Source organism: Sceloporus occidentalis, unplaced genomic scaffold (assembly GCF_023333645.1).
Source record: "Sceloporus occidentalis isolate IW3139 unplaced genomic scaffold, rSceOcc1.0.p SCAF_134, whole genome shotgun sequence".
In the NCBI taxonomy this organism is placed as follows: domain Eukaryota; kingdom Metazoa; phylum Chordata; class Lepidosauria; order Squamata; family Phrynosomatidae; genus Sceloporus; species Sceloporus occidentalis.
This window is the reverse complement of record NW_028317114.1, coordinates 2,132,302-2,153,101: the sequence shown is the minus strand read 5'-3', so window position 1 is coordinate 2,153,101 and position 20,800 is coordinate 2,132,302. Positions and strand designations below refer to the sequence as shown.

Sequence of the window (20,800 nt, the reverse complement as noted above, 5' to 3'; positions counted from 1 at the left end):
GTTTGCAAAATACGTACCTTTGGTGGCATTTGTTTCATTATATTTTACAAATGTTCAAATTGCACACATTTTTCTTGGATAACACTACTTGTTCCAACTTTCCTCTCATTTTGCAACAGGCACAGGCTAGTGTATGTTTCCATAATCCTGCTGGTTTTGCATCAGTAGGGTTTTAAAATAGATTAAAGGGTCAGAGAGGAAAAAAAATTGTAATTACATTATTGCAGTATTAACACTGACATATTAAGTGGGAATTGCATTGTATTACATTATAAACCTTAATTGTGAAATTAAGACAAACTAGTTTAACTAGGATACGGTGCTGCTGCTGAAAATAAGAATGAAGCATTACAGTGAGGAATGGGGACATAAGTGCCTTGTAATTGTGGGCCGTTATATTTATTTCTAGAAGAACAAGTCTTGATCCCAAATGCAAAATAAACAGCATCAAGCCAAATGTATTCAATTAAAGCCTTGGTAAGTACAATCCGACCATTTTCTCATCTTATTGTGACCTTCTTCCTTCTAAAATGATATTGAATAATACTGATCTTTAATTAACAGTATTACTTTTAGCCAATAACACTAACATTCTGCTATAGGGAGGCATATGAGGCTTTTTTTTGCTTTTATGCCCCTTTCTCTTTCCAATTTGTTCCACTAAAAAGAAATAATCATTTTATACCTCCTCCACATAAAGGAAACAGTACATTTTCAATACATTTGAGGTAACTAGCTATTTTCACAGCTTACCTTTCTGACCCGTCCATCATTTGCACTTTTGCATACAAGATGTCTACCATTGCTGGATCATCGTTCATGTACTCGATCCCCACGACTTTACCCTGCATGGGCTTCCCAGCAGCAATTTTGCTGAAACCAGATACTAGGATTAGATGGGCTACAACCAACAGTCTGAAACACAGTCTGAGACACAGAGGACTGGCCACATGATTGTGACCTTAGACGAGACCAGATAAAATCACAAGATGTAAAAGGGCCTGAGAAAATGTCTGCCTTAACAGAGGTCTTTAAAAAGCAGCTGACAAATCATTAGCATTCTAGATTTACAATATGTAATATCAATGAGATTGGTATTTTCGGTGACAAGATTACTATACCCTTAAGCATCAGTGGTTTCACTGAGGCATGCAATAGGTTTACAATAAAATAAAATTTGCCACAGCAAAGCTTCAACAAACTAACTCACAATGCAGCAATACACAGGAACACAGTGAACACATGAGTATACGAATGCATAGCAAAGGGGTAAGAATTAATATTGCATATTTTCATCTATGCAATTTTCCTGGAGGATCTATGAGCCTGAGCTTACTACCGTATTGGCCCGTTTATAGGCCACACTTTTTTCCTCCACTTGAAGTCTTTAAAGTCGTGGCGCAGTCTATAATCAGGGTCTAGCGCAGGGATGCGCAGCTGGTATCGCCCGACACCTGGGACATGCAGTTCCGGGCGCCGGGCAGGTGTTTTTTTTTCTTTAACTCTGATGCGGACAAGTAGCAGGGTTAGGATCCAGATCCCTCGCAACGAGGCAGGGCACCAGGATCCTCCTTTCTAGCACGATGCAGACAATCCCCTCTACTGTTGGCACTTCCGCTAGGGCTTCTGTAACATAGCGCCAGCGTGACATGACCTTCCGGTGCCCCACCATAGACGCCCCAGCGGCCAGTAGTAGCAGAGGTTGTCTGCGCGCATCACGCAGATGTTCACCGGCTGGCACAGAGGAGGATCCCCGCAGCGCTGCAGGAGATCTGGATCCTCCTCCCTGGCAGCTGGTGAACATCTCTGCGATGTGCGCAGACAACCTCCACTGCTGCCAGAGTTTCCGCCGAGGCTAATATGATGGCGCACCGGCATGACGTGACCTTCTGGTGCTCCGTCATGGAAGCCCCAGTGGAGCTGCCCTCACTAGACACCAGGGAGTCTAGAGCACAGAGGAAAGCCTGGGGATGCATTGGTAAGTCAGGGGGCAGAGTGGCATTTCTGGGGGAAGAATGGCATATTTAGGGGGCAGAGTGACAAATTGGGGGGCAGGGTGGCATATCAGGGGGGTAGAGTGACATATCTATAAGCAAGGTGCATTGTGAATTAAGGGGGACCTTAACATGGCTATTCTGGCCAATACGGTATATATTTTATTCCATTACTAGTACATGACTGGGTACATTTGTCCCCTACTACATTCTTATAAGTGGTTCCACCTACTCCAGGAATTCATCTTTGCAGCTGTGAAGGAGGTCACATGCCTGTTGGACTTCTTTCTCATTTAGCAGAACTAGGGTTCCAATGGTCAGATGAAGTTTGGCTGGGTTCTGAAATATGGTGGTTTCTATCCCACAATCCTGTTGTAATGTAAGAGCATTAGCATGGAATTACTGAGAGTTACAAAAAAACCTGCATAATGTTGGTGATACATGGTATGATCATTTGACATGTTTACGATAAGGCAAGATGTTGTGAAGGTCTGAACCTTGATGTTTCTGTTAATACTTTAGAGCGAATGTGATGTCAAATGTATTCTCAGACTCGCATGTTCATTAAAAGAGTACTTTATGCTGTTTTATGTCAGGGAAAAAAAGTTACCACATATTTTGTGACACATTTATAAACAATAATTTATCAGTTTGTGTAAATGTATGGCTTAATGGTACTTAATCTCTGCAAATCTAAGGTTCTGGCATCCTCTGGACAGTCCCGATTTGAAGACAAAACAGAGATGGGTCGGGTCAGACAAAAGATAGAATAAGGAGGTCTTGATGGGATGTCAGGTGTTTGAAAGCTCAATAATCATGTACAGGGAATTCATGCAATAACTGAAATGAAAGCAAAAAAGCAAACAAACCAAACTAATAAAGGTAGCAGAAGACATTAACATTACTCTGCGTCCTTCCTGGAGGGCAGTGGAATCATCTAACATTGTAAATCTCCTGTGGCTTAGATAACTAGCAATATAAAATCATAAGAGCTTATTTACTAATTGATAGTATACAATACATCTGATAGGTCACAGCTTTTTTCATCTGTTTTTGTTGTTTTGGTTACATCAACTAGGTAACCAAATGGTTTGAACAAATAAAATAAAAACACCATATCAACACTAAACTTAACATTTGGAACAGAGAATACATGAATATTGGCAACAAAGGGGGAATGTATAGTTTTCAAAACCACCTAATATGCAACCTGGACCATACTTTCAGATATCTGGAGATTGGATCTAAAAAGGTTGGGATGCTATTTAAGATAGCCCCAACACTATCTGAAAGGCAGTTGCTAACTTAATAAGTTACTCCACAGTGTTAATGTTCAGAATTTCTGAATTCAAGAGGGCTCCAAATTCTTCACGCTCCCAGAGGATAACCAGAAGTAATACCAATTGCTGCATTGCGATGAACAAAAGGTCATCTGCATATACTGCAACTTTGAAATCATCCTCAGCCACACAGAGCACATGTTTATCAGGATTCATCCTAATTGACCTTAAAAAGGGCTCCAGGAACAGAATAAACATGATGGGGAGTAGGTAGCCCTTCTGGTACCATTTCTTATCATATCTGAATCAGACAGAGGGCTATTCACTTTTACATATGGAAGGGGGAATCATGTTAGGGTTATATAAGCTGCTGTGGTCTGCGTGTCCAGTCTCCTCCTGATCCTCAAAGAATTCAAAGATGTGGCCATGTGTGGCAAGAGCACATCAGGTAAAGTTTTGTAATATAAGAGTGGGAAGCATTCAGGTTGTAGTCTCTTTTTCAATCTCTTACCCTTCTCCACTAGAAGAAAATGGAAAAAGTAGGCTCTTGATTTTTAACTTTTAATAGCATGGACATTGTAGGTATCCCTTTCATTGGTTGCTGTGGAAATAGGCACTTCTCACATTGGCCTCTTTATCCCACCCAGGGGCAGGGGCCATAGGGATACTTTTGCATCGGTTGCTAAAGTGTATACATGTTTATAGGTTGGTTTGTTTTGTTATCTAATGTATCTCATTGTTCATGTGTACAGGCTAAAAACCACATGAATATGGGCTGACAATATATAAGAAAGTTCACCTCACGGCAAAGAGCTAAATACATTTGATATGCTATTGTATGGATCAATACAGATAGGAGTAGATAAAAAAGGTTGAACGAAGGAGATCCTGAAAAATATCCATCATGTTTTTTTTCAGAAGGCTGCAGACTTGTAGTCATGTTTACTACATTGTCAAACAATAATGTCCAGGATAACTTCTGAAATATTTGAAGCTTGCATCTCCAATTCATTCTTGATGCTGCCAGGCCCTGACATTGAACTGTAAAAACTTGGATTTGTGCCCTGATCTGATACCATTAGTATGTCACCAGCAGTTTAACTCACCTGTGGGTCATATCCTGCAAAATATGCACCGGTATCCAGCTTCATCTGAATATTCTCACTAAGTATGATATTTTACAGGTACAGAAGATGCACCAATAACATGCATTTATTGTGACTATTGTCACAGTTTCACCCTTCTTGCCATGGCTCTGTCTACAGTATTACATGTTATATCCCTTGCATTCTCTAGAACCCACCCTTCTGAGTGTGAGAACCTGTACCAAGTAATATGTCAGCTGATCCTGATGACCTGAATATACCCCTGCCCTTAAATACGTGCTCTGCCCTCCAGTATAGGCCTTTGCATCGTGGTGTATGCATCTCTGCTCTGGCTCTGTGTTTGGTTCCCGCATCCTGTTGGCATCTAACATGTTGTGGCCTGGCTTGGTTCCTGATTTGGCCTGCTGCTTCTGATCTTCTGATACCGACCCAGCTTGCTCGCCTACACCTTCTTCTGCCCTGCCAGAGGGCTCCATACTGTGAGTCCAGTGTCCTGTACATTGACTTTCCAAGCCTTAGGACAATTATACGAAGTTCGTATGCCATCTGTTCCAAGGTCCATTATCCGAAGTCCGTATATCCCTTCTCTTCTAAGGTCCATTATCCTAAGTCTGTTTTCGAATAACGGATCTTGGAACAGACAGGATAGGGACTTCAAATAACAGGCCTTGAAACAGACCATATCCTGGTGTGGTGTATCTGCCTTTGTGTCTGTACCTTTATCACGTTTTGTTAACACCTTGTCTTTCGATTCTCTTATCCTGTCTGTATCTACCTATCCATTGTTATGCATTGTGGGGGTACAAAAAGAGCCCCTGGTATCCCCAGCACCTTGCCTCCTATTTGACCTCCCTTTCCCTGGCCATGACAGTTATAAGATTAAACAATCCTGCAGCATGTTACACCTGATGTAGTTTTTCACTGAAGACTTGAGCCAGGTAACATTGACTGCTGCCTCTTTAAAACAGACAATAATTAAACCGTACATTGGGAGGGTAATCTGCATCCCCACAATATATAAAATGTTTATCACGGTATAGTTTTTGTTTTTTATCTCTCTATGATTGGGTTTTCCATCTACAACATTCAACGCCGATGAAAGCAGCACTGTGGTCTAGGAGTATCTTTTATCGTCTATTAATATGGAAATTGAAGTAGTATATTGATTCCATGCTACTCTATGACAGCAAAATGGATTTCCAAAAAGATGCAGACAGAAGGACTTATGTAAATTAAAGCTTGTTGAGCGTTGATTTCTTACTGCATATAACCTGCAACTGAAATTGAAAATTTTAAAAAGAAAACAATGCAGATAGTTAGCATATTCTTTTATTCTTCTATTTCTTCTTAAATATTTGTTTACAATAATGTTATATTCATCTTTGTCTATATCCATGCCAGGCTCTGTGTTAGACTGGATTGGAGAAGCATGTGCTTTCATTTACAGTTCCTTGGGTAAAATATTTGGTTTAAATGGGAATTAAATTAATGAACACCAAAGTATAATCTTAATACAGGAATCACATTAACTTTAATGGAGGCAGGACTATGATACACAAAATCAACATCTCATGCAAGAAGACACTTTTGAACACTTGTATAGCAAAGCATAAACACCATGTATCACATGGCAAATGCAATGTTAAAAATAAAAAAGATGAATCCACCTGGGTGCATTTTCTTAGTTACTCTAGTTATATGATTCTTTTCATTTTTAGCTATTCTGTTGTAGATTTGCTGGTGTGCTTGGGATAATTGTCCTATTGCCTGACCCAATTTCGGTCAAGCTTTAGCTGTCAGACAGATTTCAGATTTACATTTGACTCTAGAATACATTGGAGTTCCCAGGTCCTGTGGCTGCAAAACAAGCCCCTCCACCACCAGGCTTGACAGTTGATATGGAGGTGTTTGGCTTTTGCCAAACATGGCCCTGTGCATTATGGCAAAACATCTCTCTATTACTCCTGTCTGTCCAAAGGACTGTTTCAGAAGTATTGTGGTTTGTTCAGATGCAACGTTGCAAACCTAAGCTGTGCTGCCGTGTTCTTTTTAGAGAGAAGCAACCCTCCCAATTTCTCTGAACATTGCATGGTCTGACCTTAGGGTGAGTTTGCTGGGATGTCCATTCCTTGGCAACTGTCTTGAATGTTTTCCACGTTTGAATAAATCTTTCTCACTGGAAATGGTCTTATATTCCAGCGCTGCAGAATCTGCCGCTTTATAAATAAAATGTAATTTAATAACCCTTCTCGGGTTGATGGGCAGTAAGGGTGTACTTAGTTTTACAAACATGGCTTCTCCATTTTGGCTTTATTTTCATTAAATAAATCATGGTATATATGACATATGGTATAAATGACATGGTATAATAAGTCATGTGTTGTTGTTCATCTGAGGTTGTATTTACCTAATTTTTGGGCCTAAAGAACAGATGATTGTTATGTCCTCATATGTAAAACCATAGAATTCAAAGAGGGTCTACTTTCTTTTTCACACAACTGTACCTCACCACCCAAAAGAAGCTTTCTAGAAAACGTGAAATATAATTATGCAAAATGTAACGTTCACAACAGCATTTTACTAACTTAGTTCACTCAAGAATCAAAAGTTTTTCCATCATTTTTTAACATCATTCAAAGCCATTTTCCCTTCCTAGCTAATTTATAAATTATAAATCCTGTTGGTTCTCTACAGTGTTTGAGTTTTGTGGAACTTCTCTTGAGAATCAAGTCTTGGACAGTGACTGACCATTCAGAGATTTGAAGCAAAGTGAAAAATCTCGTGCTATTGCATTAACTGTGACCTATGGGCCAACTTGATCCTTGTTTCATGAGAAACATGTCAGGGTGCCACTTATATTTTAAACTGAGCATATCTCATTAACACAAGTCTTTTAAAAAGGAGCTATGAGTTCCCCAAACTAACTAATGAAAGCTCAGTGGGGATCAGCAAACCTATCCTTGTTTAGTATTTCAGGAATCACCTCTACTGGGACTGGGAAACTGCAAGTTACATCATGCTTAAATGGGGAATGGATAGTTGGTCTCTTTTGGATATATTCAGGAGAAAGCTGACAGGAGAGTTTGGAGACTATCAATTTACTATTCATTATGAAGGGCCAACATTGTCATGCTTCTTCAGCAAGAATTATTGAGTTGGTATTATATAAGGAATATTTAAAAATATGAGGAGGCTTTTAAGAAATCTTACTGATTAACTGTTGTCACTGAAGCCTCCATGCCCTGGGAAGGGGTTCTGTTTTTTGGGGAGGTTCCCTTGGGACTACTTCTTCCCCCTGGTACAGGTGCCACATTTCCTTAATTAGCAGAGACTGTGGAGCTCAGACACAGATTTGGGGCAAATACATTTAGGGAAGGAGTTTTATGTGTGGTGTGTTACACTCTCCATCAGGTGAAGGCTTACAGGACAGAGACCTCCAGGGCCAGTATTTGCACCAAGATCTGATATCCAGCAGGTTTTAGCCAAAGCAAAGGAACTGTCTGTGTTTACCATCCTCCTTACAGACTACAATAGCGACCCCCTACTGGACAAGTGCACGTGCTCAATCGATTTCTTCACCCAAATGGTAATGCTGTAATGCCTCGATCTCTAGGCATTAAGCAAGACCAGGATTGGCGGCAGCAGGGGACCCCATGTGGCCCCTCTCCCAGACGTCAACCCCCACCATATATTGTATGGTAGTGGACTCCTGGTTTAAAAGAGCTTAGGAGGCAATTGTCTTCTGTGCTGTTTAACCCAACACAGGGCACTCTCAAGCCTAAAATTAAAAATACATTTCTAAGTATAGACAAATCCACTTAATTAAATAACAAAAATAATAAAAAATAAATAATAATTCAACTTCATGAGTAGAGTTCCAGATTTTTTTATTCTTCAAGCCTACCAGTCTGTAAACTAAATAGCAGTCAGGAACAAAATATTCTGCAACGTGACATCTACATGAGAATAAGACCACATGATCACTGAAACACAATTTAAGCATGTTAACATGTGTCTACCAAACAAATATATTTAGGAATACCTTAATAAGAAAAACAAAACCCATAGATCTCAAAGCCTATGGGATTTTACATATTAATTCAATTTATAAAAAATGCTGATTATAAGTATTTTTTGTCTTCCTTCCTTTTATTGGCTCAGTATTGCAAGAAACCATGTTCATCATGTATTCCATCTATTGGTCTGGCATGAATCCATATATGGAAACATGTTTTTGGCAGAATTCACTGCAGTTTATACCAGGTCATCTTAGCCCTTTACACTGTAGAAAACTGTCAGTGTGTGCTCTTCATAATAAATAGTGAAGCTAATAGGAAAATGTCTTATTTTATTAATACATAAATACATATATTGGACAAATGTAATGATGGTTTACAGTATTAAGTTAATGCATAGGCTCTTGATCAGATATATATAATATCTCTTAATAACAAAGATGAATTTATGAAAATACTCAGGTTAATGTGCCTTTAACTGATCCATTTATGCCATTTTATCCATCTGTATATTTTCAGGTTTGTTTGTCTAGGTCATGCTCTTTCCATTTTCCATTTGTAAGTAATTTGAGATTGAATCATATTCCATTTTATAGTGTTATTTGATTTCAAGTTTCTTGCTATTGTAATCAAAATGCTTGTTATTATATGGATTATTATCTGACAGTATTCTTAGGACATCTTGGGACATTAGGACATTATTAGTAATAATACAGATGAGAGAGATTCCTCTAAAGTTATCCGCGTATATTTTATTTTGTACAAAATAGCGTTTTCATAATAAATAATTATAATTTTATTACAACGCCACCAGAAGTTCCACCCTCTGTAAGACAACACCATCGGTTTTCCAAATTCTGTGTATACATGTTTGCCATTTTATTTGGTACATTTTATAGTATGTCTTCATCAGGTTTAAAGAATGAATGGGGCTGATCCCTTCATACTCAACTCTGATTTAAAAATATCTTACTGGTGCTTTACTTGGTGCTTTTAACACGGTACTTCACAGGTGAAATGTCTATTTGAATACAGATGAGTTTATTTATAATACCGTATTGGCTCGAATATAGGCCGCACTTTTTTCCCCCACTTTAAGTTTTTAAAGTGGGGGTGCGGCCTATATTCGGGGTCTAGCGCCCGACGCCCGGGACATGCAGTCCCGGGCGCCGGGCACGCAGCGGGGTTTGGATACAGATCCCCTGCAGCGGTGCAGGGGACCTGCATCCTAATCCCCGATACGCTCAGACAGCCTCCCCTGCCAGCACTTCCCACGGAGGGGGTGCCGGCACGGGAGGTTGTCTAAGTGCATCGTGCGGACCGTCCGCACGATGCGTTTTACCTCTGCCCCCCCCCCCCCCCGACTTACCGGAGCAGACTCCCGGGTGTCTGCTCCGGTAAGTGAGGAGGACAGTGGTAGCATATCTCGGGCAGGGAGGAGGACAGTGGTAGCATATCTCGGGCAGGGAGGAGGACAGTGGTAGCATATCTCGGGCAGGGAGGAGGACAGTGGCAGCATATCTCGGGCAGGGAGGACAGTGCCAGCATATCTCGGGCAGGGAGGAGGACAGTGGTAGCATATCTCGGGGAGGGAGGACAGTGCCAGCATATCTCGGGCAGGGAGGACAGTGGTAGCATATCTCGGGGAGGGAGGACAGAGTGGCAGCATGTTTTTTTGGTGCTTTTTTAAAGAAAAAAACGTTTTCTTTAAAAAAGCACCAAACTTTTAGGGTGCGGCCTATATATGGGGGCGGCCTATATCCGAGCCAATACGGTATATTTCCCTTCTGGCAAGTATGGGTTTTCATAAAGACCAGTGAAAAAACTATTTACCTGCCTCATTTGCAAAATCACTACAATATACAATAATATTTGTGATGAGCTAATAAAAGATCATTTATAATGTTACCAGATGAACACCACCACATGACTTATTATACCATGTCATGATTTTTTGCCTTCTTTTGGATCAACAAACAAATTAACAGATATAGTAAAGGCTGAACTTGATGGATGCATGTCTTTTTTCAGCCTATGTAACTATGTAACTATGATTTATTTAACAAAAATAAAGCCAAAATGGAGAAGCCATGCTTGTAAAACTAAGTACACCCTTACTGCTTCCATAGGAATTAAGTTGGCCATCATATTCCACAGCACTGTACAACGGGTAAACAGGGCATAAAAGCTTGTGCATTGCATACCAATTTGCACTTGTCGAAAAAACAAATGTGAAGTATGTGATTTTTAAGTAAGCAAAATTAACTGACACAAGATGTATTCTTTCGTTTGACGATTGCTTACTAAATATATTATGGATAGGCATTTTCTAAATGTTTCTAGCTTTTCTGCTAACTAATACATAGCTGTCACCGCACATAAGGTAATACTAAATCAGGGCTGAAAAAAGATTAATTGCAGTAAACTTGTGCAGAGCGTTACTTAGCAAGAGCAATTACATCTATTGACTCATAGCCAGTCTGCAGTCGCATCCATCTTGATGGTCATGTCATTTCCTGATTGATTGTACATGGATGCTTTAGAGAGACGCACATACACATAAATAAGTAAGAATGGAATTTGATGATAAGAACCCTTCAGCCCATTTGTCCCTGCTATGAAAACCTTCAACGTTCTTTGGCCCTTGGTCTTGCATTCTGGATAGTTTTATGCCCATCTCATGAATGCATACACCATATTAACCTCTATCACTTCTGCTGGGAGGCTGTTTCACTTACATACCAAGACTATGACCTCTTGTCCTAACATTTCATGTTTGAATTATGTGTTCATTCTGTACTTTCTTCAATCCCTCTATGTATTCAAAGGGACCAATTAATGTTCCTGAAACACCCACTTTAACATAGAAATCTGATGACAGATAAGAACCATATAGTCCATCCAGTCTCACCATTTTCCTGATGTAGATACTCAGACCTTTAACAACAGACTTTGACCTTTCTAGATGGTGGGGGGTTTCAGGATTTCTTTTTTAATTGGGTGTGGGATAGGGTCATAAAAGAATGAGTAAAATCATTGCAAGTTATCTAAAGGCTGAGTCTGGCCAGTAAATAGTTTTTTCTTTTCCTCTTCTCAGTAAAATGATGAGATCAACATCCTCTTCTCGTATAGTTGAAATGATCTTAACATATACAGACCTTGTTCCATTTATTTTAACTTTTAAATAGCAAATTTGGTTTATTATTTTTATATAGTGTATATTTATACACGTCATTTCATGTTCCCAGCGTAACAAAGTGATTTTCAATTTGTAAAACTACTCCACTGGAAAAATCTAGGAGAGGTGCAGTGTAAACCAGGTCTCCAATCAGTTGCACTCCCCATAGGTGATATGCAGCCCCTTCCTTCCCTCGCAAACCAAAATCAAGGGAGGGCCAGGTCTTTTAGGGTCTTAGTACCCAGTTAAGTCTTCAATGAGGGGTGGTGCCAGAAAAGCACCACCCACTCCCACTCCAAAATCCTAAGCATGTCAATGACCTGGCCTCACTAAGCCATTTTCAGTCCATAAACTGCATTAAAAATAAATAAACCACCCATGCACAAAACAATAAAATGTGCTAGAGAGGCGTGTGAATTCGAGTGGTATAGTGCACAGAGCCAATAGCTGGAATTCATACCTGGAAAATTCTTAGCTAAGGCCTGCCCTTGCAGGACGCGACCAGGACCGCCCACTAACGTCAGGGGGTGCTCCCACTGGCATTGGTGGGCAGTCCCATTGATCCCAGTGGGCATTCGCGCTGACATCATGGGAAACACCCCCATTTAAATTTCAAAACCCCGCTCCTGCGACCCGGAGGAATCGGGCGTTGACACGGAGAACCGAAGAACCAGTGCTTCACCCAGAGATCTCCGGGTCAAACCATCATCCATAGGCTAGGGCATATTTAATTGAGGGAGACAAATAAAAAATGCACAGGTTTGAAGCATCCAAGTGCATTCAGTGCACTTACCAATTAAAATCATGAGAAGTAAAATTGCAAATACACGTGACAAGTGTCCTGGTGGACCGTGCCTGGGGCCTCTAAAATTTATAAAGGGCTTTGTGAAATTTGCTTGCCCTTAAGGCAAAAGGACCAAGGTTTCCGTTTCTCACAGGTACTCAATTGATAGGTTTCAGGGGGTTTGAAATGTATATTTCCTGTACATGTTGTAGGGTTCATGAAAATCCCAGACTGAATAGTCAAAATATAGCATCGATTTTTCACTGTTAAAGTGGAGCATTGGCCAACTCCGCTCTCAGTTTGCTCCACCCAAAGGGCCCATATACATGAATTGAGCAGCACCTGTGCACAAAATCCAAACAAATCTCCTCTCTGGGGCAGTACAGTGTTACAATATCTTTGGGTTTCATAATACATCAGTGTACTTTGCACAAATGCATGTAATGCTTCAATATTCAGAGTTTCATAATTATAAGTGATTTTAAAGTCTTACTCAGACTATGTCCAGTACACACATTTTACAAATCCTCCACAAGAACATGAAAATTTTATATATCACAGAAATCTGTACATATCTGCTATCCAATTTTTATGATCAGGTCCAACAGAGCTTAGAAATAAGGTAGTTTGATCAAGAAGCAATCCCTTCGAGACGATGAATAAAAATTGGAAAAATTACATGGAGCTTGTTTCATAAAAGCTCATTGCGCATTATCAATGCTAATGTTTTCATGGATAAGTAATACTGATGGCACTTTATAAATGATCAGTTTGAATATAATGGAGATGTTATCCCTAGGCCTCTCTTTCTGTAGGTACATGGCTAATGGCACATATTCTACCAGTGCAGCAGCTGTGGAACCCTAACCTCTCAGCAGGGAGATGCTGATCACTGGTTACCTCTGCTTACACCTACACCAGACTCCATACAAGAAGGCATTTTTAAACAGAGAGAATGAATTAGCCTGCAGAAAATTAAACCCACTACAGCTGCCAAGGGACTACTGCACAGAACAAACACAGCAAAAGGCTTTCAGTGCTCTGTTTTATTTCTACATCCTAATGTAGGAATTAAAATGGCTGGTCAGAGGCCGGGGCCTAAATATTACATAAGCATTTAGGGTGGATAATCTTTTCTTGAAAAGTGCGCGGGACACAAGCATTCCTTAATTTGAGAGTTACATCTGGGTGGCTTTTCACAACCAGATCAGCTTCTGTCATATGTATACAGAGCAATGTTCTCATTAGGGAAACTCCATGTTTCATCACTACCTTGTAGTCGTTCCCTGGTATGAAGCATTTTCCTCATGTACACTCCTCCTTAAAAAATGAACAAAATTTTCTATTAAAGAAATACATGGGTGATAGAACCCTCAGTTTCCTCTCACATGCCACTAAACTCAGCTGAGACCTGGCACAGTGAATGGGATTGGGATGTTGCCATAGCAGGATACGTTATACAGACAGTATAGAAATGGCAGAAAAAGGAGGAAGGGTTGCCTTTATGTAAGAAATAGCTTAACAGTTAATCTTGTAAAAAGTAAGAAGGAAAACCTAGAGACAGTTTGGGTAACTTTGGAACTTGGTACCGAAGTGGTTGTTCACATTGGTGTGATAAATATAGACACCCTGGACATGCAAAAGACCTTGGTTATCTGCTAGTTGAATAAAGGACCAAGATGTCAATGGTATCATTATAGTGGACTTTAATATTCCTGATGTAGAAGGGAAGAAACCACACAGCTAGGTCCACAAATAGACTGCATCTTCGTATTCATTATGACAGCCGCTTGATGACCCCTTCCTCTCTCATCAGTGATTGTAGCTGAGTGTAGGAAAGGGGTTGTCATACAGCAAAAAAAAACCCAAAAAAACACACAAATATTTTTTAATACATTATTTTTGAAGTGAGGCTTTAGGTCACAGATTATTGATCGGTCAATGTAAGTTGCCTCAACTTGTCATGTACAAGTGATCTAAAATACATTTTTATTAATTTGAGATTTTTTTTTTAGCAAAATGTAAACTAATACATTGCTATGTGATTACTGATTAATGGCCCTTTAGGTCACTAACCATTGATCAGTCTCATCAATCAATAGCCAGCGACCTAATCTAATCTTCCTTCTCGCTAATGGTCTACACAGTATAGTACAGAATACACTGTATACTAGACATGTGAAATGGACAAAAAGATTCAGACAAATGTTTTGGTTCCTTTTTAGACTATGAATTACATTCCCTTCCCATTTGGTTCGGACAAAAAACAGGGGGAAATTTTTAATTTGAGAAACTCTCATCCTTGTCTATTCTCTCACACTCACTTCCGCTTCTGCTGACCACTTCGCCTTGTTCTTCATCTTCCCTCTTCTACTTTGTCTTTCATCTTCTCTCCTTTATCTTTTATTGTCTATCTTTTCCCCTGAATTGAAGTGGTCGACAGAAGCGGAAGTGAGGAAGTGGTCGGCAGAGAAGGGAAACATTTAGAGAGCATGAGAGACTGAACCAGAATGAGAATGTGTGAGAGAGTGTGTGCGAAAGGGCCCAGGGATTTCAGACGAAAATAGAGCTTTTTGCTTTATTTTCAATCAGCTTCGTGGAGGTTGACCTCTTTTTCATGCCTTCATACGAATTCTGTACTTCTACCCTCCTAACAGAACCTAACACTTTCAACTAGCAGTACCCAAATACCACCCCTTATGCATCCTCTAAACACTAGCTATAATCACTAAACAAAAAAAAACTAACAAAGAAGGAGAACAAAAAATTCCCAGATGATGTACTTTTATGATGCACTCATGATTTGGGGGTCTCTTGTGACCATGTAACACTGATGTACCACATATATGTGGTATCTATGTGCTGAGGGGGTTATCTCTGACAGACAGTCAGAATCTGCAACCAGGGACTGCCATTGTTTCAGTTTGATGTCACACTCCCCCCCCATGGTGCATTAATGTGTTGTATAAGTCAGCCCCCCCAAGGTGCATTAATGTGTTGTATAATTCAGTCCCCACTCCCCCCCCAGTTCCACCACTAGACATTTACCCCAGCATTGGAACAGATTTCGGCCAGTGATAGATAGTGGAGGTTGGGACCCCATTATATTGTTAACCCCTTTACTGACCCTGTTGTCTCTGGGAGGCAGATTGAGGGGGCGGTTTGTATCCCAGTATCTTGTTTTATGTTAATGTGTGCTTTGCTGGCTATATCCAGCCATGTGTGTGAAAAATAAAGCAGTCTTCGTTTTGGTTTATACCCTACACTCATACCCGCACAGGGCGCCACAGCAGCAGGGGCGCCATGCGGGCGTCCCATCACCAAGGCCAGGGCCGCGCTGAGGCTGCAAGGAGAAGATGAGAGAAAGGGGCGCTGAGTGGTCGCACATGAAAAAGTTTTTAGCAACCACTGGGCCCCCTTTGTCTCCTCTGCTCCCTATCGCTGCCCTGACTGCGGTGGTGGGAGCTCAAGGCCTTGGTCGCGGTGCTTCATGATGAGCGCCGGAATATGACGCCGTTGCAGGACAGCCAGAAAGGCATTGTGCTCCCACCACAGGACTTCACCAGGGTAAGTCAACTGCAAAGGGGGGGGGGGGGGTAGATAGTAAGAGGGGGAGGGGTATATAGTAAAAAGTGGGAGAGGAGTAGATAGTAAGAAGGGGGTCAATAGTGAGTGGGGGAGGAGAGGGAGTAGATAGTGAGAAGGGGAGGAGATTGTGAGAAAGGGAGGAGATGGGGTAAATAGTGAGAAGGGGAAGAGATCGTGAGAAAGGGAGGTAGTAAGAATCTTGAAAAAAAAGTGAGAATGAGTAAGATAATGAATGAAGTAATGTGTGGATGACTTGTGTGAATGGGGGAGAGAATTAATGAATTAATGTGTGGATGATTTGTGTTCAATGAGTGACAATGATTGAATTGGTGTATGGATGAATTGTGTGAATGCGTGAGATAATAAATTAATGTGTGGATGAATTGTGTGAATGGGTGAGATAAATGAATTAATGTCTGTATTTCAGCGATACGGAATTTGAAAAAATTGTATATAAAACAATAAATAATAATAATAATAATTGTGTGAATGTGGGAGATAATTAATGTGTGGCTGAATTGTGTGAATGAGTGAGAGCATAAATAATGTGTGGATAAAATGTGTGAATGGGAGAGAATGAATGAATTAATGTGTGGATAAATTGTGTGAATGAATTAATGTGTGGATAAGCGGTGAGAATGAATTGTGAGAATGCATTAATGAATATGTGTAAATGATTTGTGTGAATGAGTGAGAGAATGAATAATTGTTTGAATTAATTGTGTAAATGACAGTGAATGAGTGAGTGACTGCATAAGTGTTTTGTGTGTATCATAGATGTATAAGTGATTTGGGGAAAGGCAAAGATGGCACAAGTAGGGTGTTGGGGACCAAGATGGCATGGGTAGTGTGTTTATGGGACAAAGATGGCTCAGGCTGGGCTGTTTGGGGACAAAGATGGCACAGGCTGGGCTGTAATTTGTGTGTGTAATCTGGGTATTGGTCAAGTTTTATGTGCACACCAGGGCTGGCTTTGGGGTGTGCAACCTGTGATCTATGCCTGTAATTTAGGGATTACCTTTAATGCTGAGTTTATATGTGATTTCCAGTTGATCTATACCTGCAAAGCCGGATGTGTGTTATTCTGTTGATCTATATCTAATATGCTTCCATACATTATTTATGTATACCTGAGTTTGTAAATCTTTTTTAGTTGATCTATACCTGGAGTGCTGTTTCCATGTGTTGCTTATTTTATCTATATCTTCAGTGCTGAGTTTACATGTGATCCCCAGTTGATCTATACGTGCAAAGCTGGGTTTGTGTGTTATTCTGTTGGACTATACTTGAAATGCTATACACGCAAGTGTTGTTTACATGTGTTGTTAGTTTGATCTATACCTGAAAGAGAGGTGTGGCATAGTGAATGAGGGGACAAAGGGACTCTGGGGACGACCTTGTCAGAAAGAGGGAAGACTGCACTGACTCTCATAGTCTTCCCCTAGTCTGCAGTCAGTGTGGCAAATATTTGTTTTTGGTCCGAGAGTGGATGAAGTGTTTGCATGCTATGGTCATTTTTCCCCATAAGCTTTAGCTGGGTGCATCTTTTTACATGCAAAACTGTGAAAAACAGTACTAAATATTTACATTTCTTGGAAATTGTTATATTATTCATACAAAATAATGTCTTCCATTTATGAATATGGTTCAAAATAAAGCCCTACATTTTCTGAAAAAAAAAATTATATATATAATTTGTGCATTAATTGAGTAAGAGGGACATTACAGGTGAACAGAGACATGGTAAAAACATGAGAATTGCTCCTGATGTGTAAAAAAAAGCCCTGGTCTGCGGTTAACCGGATACCGTGACACTGTTATCTTTGAAAGAGAAAACTGTAATCCAATTACTGTAAAATTACTGATGGTAAAGCTCAATAAATCAACTTGGAAGAGGTATGTTGTCTGCTTTCTTGGGGACTGATAAGTTACGTGCTATCTTCCCACATCTCAAGGCTATCTGTGAAGCAGCTATTTTGTAGGTATGCTCCACAAAGGCTTACCACTCTCCCAGATTGTGACAACCCTGTAGAATTAGCTATGGACGACTGCATAATGATCTCTGAGCTAAAAAAAACAAAACACCCAGTTTGGTTAATTACCAAATTCATCATCGTCATCCATTTATACCCACATTAAAGAATGTGTTACGTAACAAACCTTCCAAAGTTTTTAGGCCAACTTAGAATAGAACCTATTTTGACGTAGCCACGCTAATAGCATAGATTTACTGAAAACTCATGTGGTTTCATATACAGAAGACAAGTTAGCACATTAGCAAAGTGGGTGTAAATTATTTAACACATGCTTAATAAACAAACTATAACACCCTGCTGTTTTGTGTAAACTACTTTGGTTTGTTTTAATGATGCCACATTCTTACCCATGAGCTGTATGTTTATGAGGTTCTCTGCATTTCGCAAGGTTTTTATAAAATACATGTTGCCATTTGAACTAAATAAACAATTGGTTGCCTGTAAAAATGTCAGGTCCGGTGTTATTTAAGGCAGGGTTCGACAAATCCCAGGCGCCAAGTTGCCATGGCGACTCATATTTTGTCCTGGCGCCTAGAAGTTTGTCAGCCTCTTACATCCACAAAAAAATGCCCCCCGGATCCCACGGAGTGATCCTGTAGGCTGAAACCGCAATTGCAGGAAAACCTGTGATAGCGTTTTCAGCTGCCACAGGCAGCTTCAGGAAAGGGGGTTCAGTGTTGATTGGGTCACACAAGTGTGGGGACCTGACACAACATCCCCCTGCTGCCAGATCGCTCCATGAGAGTGACAGGGCAGCGTTAACCCCTTCAATGCCACGGCATTTAGGGGTTAATTCACGTTTTGTAAGGGGCTCTGCTGCTGGTGGCCTGCCTGGAAGCCCAGGCAGACCAGCAACAGCAAAAACGAGCCCCCACAAGCCCTTTGATGATTCCTATAGGCATGGAAGCCTACAGCAGTCATCAGACTCCCCCCTGCAATGGCTGGTCTATAGACCAGCAATTGCTTCCCAGCTGCCAGAGGCAGCTTCAGGGACAGGGGGAGAGGGTTCTTTGGTCATGAGAGCGACAGTGCAGCGTTAACCCCTTCAATTCCACAATTGTGTATAACACATTCGTGGCATTGCAGGGGTTAACATTTGTCCCCACTAAATATCAGTCAATGCTGTGCTCCAATGGAACATCAGCATTGAAAGCGTTAAAAAAAAAAAAAATATATATATATATATATATATATATATATATATCAAAAAAAATAATAATAAAAAAAAAAAACAACAAAAACCAGCACTGACCTGAAAGTCCAGGGTGCTTCCAGGTCAAATGCTGTGAGTTTAGTAAGTGGGCTGATGATGATCAGATCACTCCTAACCAACTGTTAGTTTTAAAAAAAATCCTGGCTCCTAACTTTTTTAGCTGGCGCCTAGATTCACAACAAATTTGTCAAGCCCTGATTTAACCCCTTCAGGACCGGGATTTTTAAGCTAGGGTGTCGCTAAAGGACCGGAGCCGTTTTTGTGTTTTTGCCATGTCTGTCTTCAACTGTAATTTCTCTCTTATCAATTGGTGCACCCACACAAATCATATATTGTTTTTTTCAGCACAAGTAGGGCTTTCATTTGAAACCATATTAAGCTGGGTAGTACATTGTTTTATTTGAAAAAAACTGGAAAAAGTGGGGAAAAAATGAAAAAAACGCATTTTTTTACAGATTTGTATACATACAAATTGTACACACATTGAACCAATGGGAAAAAATTATCCCAAATATATTCATTAACTTGTCCTGATTTGGAAACCACCCAACATGGCCAGGATTTTTATCTATTTTGACCAGTATAGGGCAAATATTGCAAGGCATGCATCACGTTTTTGAAATGTAATTTTTTCCAAATTTGGCATGGTAGTCTAATAACTGCAATAGTCGTCACAGATACTGATTATCCCCCCAAAATGATATGTTTATGAACAGTAGATAAGTCAAGGTGTACAACTAGGGTAATTTTGACACTTTTCAAACAGGGATTTTATCGCCAATTGCTGCCAAATTTTGAGGTATTTTTATATTTTTTTGTTTTTTTTGCATATGTTGCAATGTTGCTTTAGATTTTATATTATATTTTGTATAGAATATGTGCAACTGCAGAAAAAAACAAGGCCTCACATGCATGGTTCATGCATTTTTTGAGGAAGCTATGAGGGCAAAACTAGAACATGCGCATTTTCGTTTTCACATTTGGAATTTTCAGAAATTGGTTTCCTGGGCCCATATCCCATTTGGGACATTTTGGAAGCCCCCCACTGTAAATTACCCCATAAAAGTATATATTTATGAACAGTAGACAAGTCAAGGTGTTCAACTAGGGTAGTTTTGACAGTTTTCAGCTAGCCATTTCTTCACTGATGTCTGCCAAAGTTCACGGAAAATTTATTTTATTGCGTTTTTAACGCATACATTTCAATGTTAAAATTTATTTCTTGCACAGCATATGTGCAACAGTGGAAGAAAGCACCACATTTTGTTCACCAACATCCCCCGGTTCCAACAAGGCCTCACATGCATGGTTCATGCATTTTTTGAGGAAGCTATGAGGGCAAAACTGGAACATGCGCATTTTCGTTTTCACATTTGGAATTTTCAGAAATTGGTTTCCTGGGCCCATATCCCATTTGGGACATTTTGGAAGCCCCCCACTGTAAATTACCCCATAAAAGTATATATTTATGAACAGTAGACAAGTCAAGGTGTTCAACTAGGGTAGTTTTGACAGTTTTCAGCTAGCCATTTCTTCACTGATGTCTGCCAAACTTCACAGGGAAATTATTTTATTGCGTTTTTAACGCATACATTTCAATGTTGC

General features: G+C 40.1%; 1 protein-coding gene across 3 annotated transcripts in view; it reads right to left on the bottom strand.

Moving 5' to 3' along the window:
* Nucleotides 1–20,800, bottom strand: part of LOC149281364 (activating signal cointegrator 1 complex subunit 1-like) — a 116,288-nt gene that overhangs the window by 79,327 nt on the left and 16,161 nt on the right. For 2 of the 3 annotated variants that reach the window (XM_089499376.1, XM_089499375.1), the window contains exons 5-6: nucleotides 2,227–2,363; nucleotides 754–873 (exon numbers count right to left, since the gene is read on the bottom strand). In XM_089499376.1, coding sequence (XP_089355502.1) covers nucleotides 754–873; nucleotides 2,227–2,363 — 257 coding nt within the window. The remainder of the gene's footprint in view (nucleotides 1–753; nucleotides 874–2,226; nucleotides 2,364–20,800) is intronic. The other variant, XM_089499377.1, reaches the window with a different exon arrangement.